The 8041-nt window shown below is 44.6% G+C and overlaps 1 protein-coding gene across 1 annotated transcript; it reads right to left on the reverse strand.

Moving 5' to 3' along the window:
* Nucleotides 1–472: 472 nt before the first annotated feature.
* On the reverse strand, nucleotides 473–6481 carry LOC126543356 (uncharacterized). The gene is made up of 4 exons (XM_050190479.2): nucleotides 6464–6481; nucleotides 4109–4402; nucleotides 2192–2604; nucleotides 473–989 (listed from the first exon to the last, which is right to left on the reverse strand). The coding sequence occupies exons 1-3, from the start codon at nucleotides 6479–6481 to the stop codon at nucleotides 2233–2235; spliced, it is 684 nt and encodes a 227-aa protein (XP_050046436.1). The 3' UTR covers nucleotides 473–989; nucleotides 2192–2232.
* Between the last annotated feature and the right edge of the window lie 1560 nt (nucleotides 6482–8041).

The raw sequence follows: 8041 nt of genomic DNA on the forward strand, positions 1-8041 counted from the left end.
GCTTTCTGAAATAAATATTATTCATGAACAGCATAAACAATACGCGAAAATGTTTAGTTGTCATTTACCTCATTATATAAGTGTATTTAGTCTTGAAATACTTCTTCGCTGAATATCAGCATTTACACCGGCCGCGATAACCGATTACCTATGGCATTGTGCTTCTGAGCTCGAGGTGCGGGTTCGATCCCGGCCATGGGGGCCGTATATCAATGGGAACGAAATGCAACAACGCACGTGTTTAGGTGCACGTTGAAAAGCTACACGGGGTCAAAACTGCTATGGACTCGCTTAATACGGTGAGCCTCACAATCGGATCGTGGTTTTATGCGCGTAAAACAGCCGCATGTAATTTTACTTTAATATTAGCATGTCTGGATCTGCACGTTCTCTGTAATACCGAGAACGTCGACTGCGTGAGTGATTGTCCTCAACTTACGCCATGAAGAAACAACACAATGTTATAGGAATGCAATTTTATTGCACTGATATCTACGCCATCTGCATTCATATGCAGAAAAATATACAATATCTCTCTGCTTTTCTTCGTCTTTGTGCTTCGATGCAATCAGCAACACGATTAAAACCTTTATTCATAAACGCTTCATCAGTTAAAAGTGAGAGCATGACAACTGTGGTTTCAGCACATTTTAGCACATTGTAAGGCGATGAGGCGAGCAGGAAGGACTTCGCGTTGTGTTATTCGTGCGGTATGAGGACTTCACGTCTGAGTGTGAGCCAATGTAATCGCAGTTGTCATTCATGATGGACGATGATGAAAGATGTTGATGCAAGTTGACATGGTAGGCTTTTCTTCGCAAGTGGAGAAGAATGTGCTAGCTTTTGTACAAAAGAGGAGGGTGCGTGTAGGGCTGTTTTGTTGCATCACACCGAAGTTGCTGCTCAGGAATACTTCCAAGGTTGACTCGAATAGTCAATGGCCTCAGTTATGGCGCTAGATGACCGCTGAGTACGTCCTGCTGAAATACCTGCTGGGGCAAAAAAGAAAACAGAGATATATATTTAGTTTTATTGATACAAACAAAAAACACGCAAGTATGCATAACAATAATTTATGCATCATCAGGAAAGATTACGCGTAGTAACAATCTAGTGGGAAATAACAGGAAAATAAAAGTATTGTAGCTTTATTCGTCTACCGTACACGTCCTTAGGGCACCTGCTATATTGTATATCCAGACGCTTGAGTACGCTTAATGCACTGCGAAACTCTTAGAAGGAGGAGAGAAAGAAGGAAAGACAGAGTGTCAACTAGACACGCGTCCCATTTGCTACTCTACAAAAAGAAATAAAAAAGTTTAAGGCTTGAGAAAAAAAAGAATGGTGACAGAGCGAGGAGTCAGGCATACATAAAATACACTTTTGCCCACTTCACTCTACTTAACAGTGTTTACTGCAAGTTTGGGCTATGTCTTCATCAAAGGCGTCCGCTTTACGCCTTAATATCACATGGTGTTACATAAACGGCGAAGTCAAGTTGCAAAGCATGCAAAACATCGTGCGTTATCTCCTTTTGAGCGGCGGTTATAGGCGAATCATTCTTTCGTGGAAGCCGCTCTGAACAAGAACGAGGTAAAAACACCCAAATTTCCTACACACGCCATCGTATCAGATTCGTACCTGAATACTCTAGTCAACTGCATCAGCCGTTTTGTTTTGGTTTCTTTTTCTATGTCGGCTATTCTGCTTTCCGCAGAAAACCGAAGTACAGTTAGGCTACGATACATCTTTGATACGGAATGTGGACAACGGCTTTTTAGGGCATAAACTAAAGCATCATGCTTGTTTACTAGGCTCCCTGCTATCTACAAGTCTTAATATAGAAGATAGCAGAACGCAGGTTGTGCCACATCCTCTATTTCCTTATGGTGAGGATTGATACCCAATGTAACTCGAATAATGCTGTTTGATTTTCTATTTATTTATGTATTTTCTATATTTCAATAATATAATTATGTAATTTCCAACCGGGAGCAACTCAACAACAAAAACGTTTTCCCAAATTACAAAGATTTTTTTTTTCAATTTCTTAAGAAAATAAAAATACGCATGTGAAGAAGTGTTTGGCACAATCACATCTCTTATTTGTCATTTCAATTCATCTAAACGCTGCGAGCTCAGCTCACTACACACATCTGCCTATTAAAGGAGGTTCGTGCAGCATCCTCACCTGAGAGAGATCCGTCAAGTGCTCGCAAGTGAGCCACCTGCTCACCACCAGCCACCACCTCCACCACCACTGGTTTTGCTGGTGATCACTACGTAGGTGTCAGTGACACCTCCACCGCCACCTCCTGCCTTCCATCCGCCTCCTAGCCCACCACCTGCCGGTTTCCAGCCGCCGCCGAAGCCACCTCCCATGTTCCACACGCCACCGGAGCCTCCAGTTGCCTTCCACCCGCCACCGCCAGTGGCTTTCCATCCACTACCACTGAATCCACCCATAGCTCCGGGCTTCCAACCTGCGCCGAAACCGCCACCTCCGAAACCGCCGCCACCACCCCCGCTAATCTGCTGGATGATGTAGATGGGCCCCGAGCCAAAGCCCCCTCCTGCCGACTTGCCGAAGCCAGAACTGTGACCCTGCAAAGCCAGATTAGGAAGTGACAGTACGGCAGCCGTAGCCCATCATATAAGCCATCATTAAGGGTATGCAAGTTTATACTTCATTGTTGCTGATTCATAAATTGCCCAAAACGGTTCTTGCATTAGGGGGTTGATGTAGTGGAGAGAAACAATAAAGGAAACTACGAGACGTGGATAACACGTAAGTAACAGTTATCGCAAGAAATTATTAAGGTTATAGCCTCTAGCCCAATTCTGAAGTTGTTTATGCGGTACAATGTAAATGCAATCAGAAAGCTTATTTCGTAGCCTACATAACGTCTGTGAAATGGAGAAACTGAATAGTTTGTTCGCGGAAGATCGGCATGAAGTTTGCAGCTGTTGCCGACATTGTAGTATTGTTATTTCCTGTCCAGCAGTTTAGGGGTGATCCAGTAACCTTTTCTTTTTCATAATATTGTCGACAGTAACCTATAGAAGATCATCATCATCATTTTCATCATCGTCTTTACATTTACTCTAAAAATACATCATCTCCACGTTAACCTCGTCTTGCTTCAGCTCACTTTGTGATCGGATTCATAAATCATTTGCAAGTAATCTATGAACTGGAACCTATAATTTGGAAGCTTGCATTAAGTATGCGTCTAGTTACATTAAGAGCATTTGATTCCTTCGTTGATTCATGTATCGTCTACGGCTATTTCCTTCACGGCGTAAAGAGATCTGGTCTAGCAATGGCAGTAATCAAAATCGACTTTCGTGGCTTGGTATAAAAGTATATCCCGGGAGTGAAGAGTGGTTCACTAGTACAAACTTTTGACGTCGCGACACATGGTGGAGCTTTGCTGCAGTTATTTATCTCTGCTAGATTTTATAACAAAAATTACTCATCTCCACGCTTTCTTACCGCGGGACGTTCTGTCCTGCAGTCAGTTCATTAATCAACATCATCTGCTGATGTCACTTCATTTATCGATTAAGCAGCATCTCCTAGGTAGCATCTTTAGAGTTCGTTAAAGCACTGAGTAATAAACCTCATACTCAGTAAACACTTAATGATACCGGCGCAATTAATGGGGGTATTTAGGGCGCTTTTTACAAAGCTTCCTGCTATGCTGATATTTAAGGCCAATTTCGTCATTTGCTCTAACAAAGTTACACTTCATGGACGCATCCAACGTGTTCCCAAGTAATGTATTGGGAGTTTCCTTCTCAAAATTGGTCGTTAAGCAAAAAATTCGGCTGAGGATATAATTTTCTGTAATGCGTTGTGAATTCGCGCAGCCTCAGTGTCATAGCCTTTACATCGGGAGGTGTCTGGGCAGGGTGTTTTTCAAGCTGCATTTGCAGCTTTGTTTGTCCGCCTCCTCCAACCTTTTGGAAGTAAACGTATACGTCAAACTGAAAACTTTAATAATTGTCATCTTCATTGCTTTTCTTTCCGCTGATCGAACGCGATACCTGACCTGTCGGGTTTTGCGTGACTGCGCGATATAGCTTGAATATAATTCGCACCTACCTTCTGATTGCTTCGAACATATTCGACAATGTAGACTTGGTTGCGCTTTCCACCTCCGAAGTTTCCACCACCCACGCCGCTTCCACCGAAGCTGCCTGTACTGAATCCACCTCCGCCAAAGCCGCCACCGGTGTGTCCGAATCCTCCGAAGCTGCTCAAACTTCCCATGCTCAAGCCGCCGCCGCCGCCGCCGCCGAGACGCTGACTGATACCGCTGCCCAGAGAGCCCTTGAAGAGCCGGTAGCCGCGGAGACCAGTGGCTCCGTGACTTGCCAATAGTAGGGAGAAAAGCAACTGGAAAGGTGACGGCAGTATGGCGTTTTGTATGGCAAAGAAAAGTGCTATTCAAACAAAATAAAGTACAACTGTATAACACTAAAATTTCCCGTAGCTAAGTACCACAAGTCTCCAGAACGTATGCACCCCAGGTCCAGAATACGAGGGCACAATACGATTACGTCTATGGCTTCATGTCTACACTGCAATCTAAAAGAATATTCATCAAGAGAGTTTATCATTCTTATTGGAATCAGCAAGAACAAAGTAATAAAAACGCTTGCAAACGTACAGAAGCTAATAAACCGTGCCTATGGGTGCTTAAATCAAACACCCGCCGTGGTTGCCTTGTGGCAATGATGTTGGGCTGCCAAGCACGAGGTCGGGGGATCGAATCCCGGCCATGGCGGCCACATTTTGATGGGGGCGAAATGCCAAAACCTCCGCGTACTTAGATATAGGCGCACGTTAAAGAACCCCAGGTAGTCCAACTTTCCACAGTGCCTCATGATCAGATCGTGCTTTTGGCACGTAAAACACTATACTTTTTTGTTAAATCCATTGTTCAATCAAGAAGTGCGCGTAGTCCATATGAATATATTAATCCAGTCAATCGCAGCATTTGTTATGCTCTGATGGAATGCATTTTCTATGCCGCGGCTTAAAGTTGCTACACTCGAACGCGAGTACGGGAAGGAATTTTAAATTTCTTGGGACAAAGGAGCATGGGGAACAAAGCAGTAATAAAGTGGTACCTATTTTCTTCGAAGGTTTTGATAATCTTTTTGGCAAAAAGAGCACACTTCTTGAAAAAGTAGCTGCCCGCCAGCCCGATCTATGAAATATTTGTGCATGCTGCCACTTCTATGCTCTCGCTAACTGTGCAGAAAATATAGAAAAAAAAGTAAGGTACATTTATCAGGTTGGCTGAACTCTGTTAGATTTTGGCACTCTGATACAGCCTGCACTGTAAACATCTAAACGTTTGTTTTTCAACCGCAAGACGCCAGACACATGCCTGTAATGCAGCAAAAAATATTTTTCCGCAATGCCTGCTGGTTAACTCACGTGTACTTTCTCTAAATTGAAAGCGCTTGGTCTTTTTGTTGTTCTAAAATTTACTGTAGTGCATATAATGGTCACAGTGATTGCCCTGTTGCTGTAGGAATGTCGATGTAACTGAGCAAATCCAGCAAAAAAACTAACATTAAGAAATGACAGCATCCTTCTAACTTCACCTGTACGTAGCTGTTCTAGCGCAACTCTCTCTGCGTCTTTAGGTTACTATACGGGACCCCTCAATTTGTCGCTGGGACGGATAAAGTATAGACTGTTAATGGGGTACGCACATCACTTCAAAGCGGTTCGCATGCGATATAAAATAATGTAAACAGTGTTTTCTCAGACATTACGTTGATTGGGACACACACGTAACAATAGCGTACTTACATCCCCTAAGCAGCAAAGGTAAACTGAAGCAGTGATTACACAATGATAGCATCAGCAGGTCGTGCGAGCAGTAGACCAACGAAACTGAAGCACATATATGGAATACATGGGGAAGAGTGTGAAACTTATTGTGCCTATGAGAAGGTGTCTAAATAAAACAACTTTCTCGGCTAGTCGGATTTATTTACTAAGCTCGAATGCGCTTACTATACAACGACTCAGCCTAAAATGCTTAACCATGCATATGAACTGCCGAGTACGCAACATAAATGGTCAATAAACTTCAGTGTATTATTGATCGAACTAACGTCTTGTGATGGCTTCAAGTGTAACAAAAAAAAAAGAACCAGTCCACAATAACTTCCCATCAAAAGGATATTACACATGCAGCGTTGGAAGTGTCAGGAAAATTTTTCTCCACGCACCAAATAAAGTTGTTTCCCTCGCTCACTCACTCACTCCACGCACAAACATTTTGTTTTCATGCCATTCACTGCGGCGATTTACTAGTGCCCGTTCTCGCAAATGGTTAGTCGGTAGGATAAGACTGAAGTCGTAATCCAAAGGCCGAATTCACACAGCTGATGCTTTAGTTAATGAAATGGTAAGCAAGGCCATTTGGTTGCTTACCATCTCATTGTCTGTCATAGTTATCCGTCGAGTGCCCTTACACACAATCCTAGAGTGCAAATGGTTTCCTGAATTCGGGTCCAGAATGCATGACGCGTAGCCCGTGTTTCAAACTTTAAAGAACGCCAGAACAACGAGAAGCGGAGGCCACTGTGCCACTCTGTTGTTCAGGCGAAAATCGACACCCTAAATGAAGCGATAAGAGACGTTTTCGACTTGCCGAAAGTAACTCCATGTCGAGCGGTCGGTTACACACTGTCCAGATTTGAGCACTGCTGGCGAGCGCGCAGTTTCTGCCGTGTCGAGGTGCGCCGCAGAAGGCCGTAGTGACGCCGTTCTCAGAGACCACAGCTTGACTGTTGTATGCCTTGCAATGAGCAAAATCGCTAGTGACGTCGTTTATATATGAAATCGGGAGAGAAAGTAGACCACGTTGTGGGGTTGCCTCGCAGGAGGTGCGCGGCTTACGTGACCTTGGCAATGTGAGAAGGGTCAACGCAGACGAGTCCCTCCCTCGCACCGCTTACAGCAGTCGACTTAGAAGAGGTCCGACTCGAGGGATCTGACCTAGAAGGGTTCCCTGGCCCATCTTACTCGTTCGCCGGGCGCAGAGGGGACGTCCTTTGTACATGACCCCAGGGACGAGAGGGGTCACTTTTGTTTTCGTCAAACGGTCTTTACGCTTGTCCGCGAAGGCTTCATGCCAAGCTGGGTGTTTCTACCTGTCTGTTCGCTCGCAGAGCCCCTTCTCGGGCACGGTCGATTGTACGAGCCTTCCCGGTACGTCATCTGCGGTGAGCCTGCAAGCCGAGAACAAGGATGCCACACTGCGCGAGTGGGCTGTGACAGTGGCCCCCTTGTGTCTTTTTGGTCGTGCCAATCCGCGCCGCGATGGGGTCAGCTAGCAGTGTGTCCCTCCCATCTACGGTCGGAGCGCGCCAGAGCGCGTGAGCGTTTCCTGATGGCTTTTCGATGCCATCCACGGTGCTTGGAATCCTCCCCAATGCGCACATGCATCGCTTGTTCCTATCTAAGCTCTGACCTGAAACAAAGCTGGCCGCCTAGTAATGAGACACGTCTCGGCACGCACAAAAAAAAAAGGGAAACTGCAGGGAAATAGAAAGCGTGATGACGGGGAACAAAGATAAAGTTCCCAAGTACATAGACTCGCGTGTCACATCTACAATTCGCGCGAGGGATGGGCGCTCTTTAATACTGAGGCCTCCTTTCAGTAGTGGCAAGTTACCTTGCTAGCGCTAGTGGCAATTTCAGCAGTGAGTATTCATTTTTTTCTATGCACTTTGACACTTTTTCCATTAGGTTATTAACTGCAGTAACAAATATTTTGCAAATGATTTGGTCATATTCAAAGTATAAGTCATTCACCGTCGAGGTTTTCGTACGTATCGCTGCCATATGTTGTCAATAAATACTGTGTTAATTAAATGTCACCTTATACCACGCTGCCTCCACTGTCGCCTATATATTGATTTTCTTCCAAATCTTGACATTTTAGCGTTTTCGGCAAGAAAAGACATTGCGCATTTCTACAGAACAACAGGAGAAATAAAGAGTACC

This window comes from Dermacentor andersoni, chromosome 1 (assembly GCF_023375885.2).
Source record: "Dermacentor andersoni chromosome 1, qqDerAnde1_hic_scaffold, whole genome shotgun sequence".
Lineage (NCBI taxonomy): Eukaryota > Metazoa > Arthropoda > Arachnida > Ixodida > Ixodidae > Dermacentor > Dermacentor andersoni.

Coding starts and splice junctions, on each gene's coding strand:
- LOC126543356 (XM_050190479.2), bottom strand. Junction 2,605..4,108: donor ATGTTCGAAGCAATCAGAAG/GTAGGTGCGAAT, acceptor CTGGCTTTGCAG/GGTCACAGTTCTGGCTTCGG.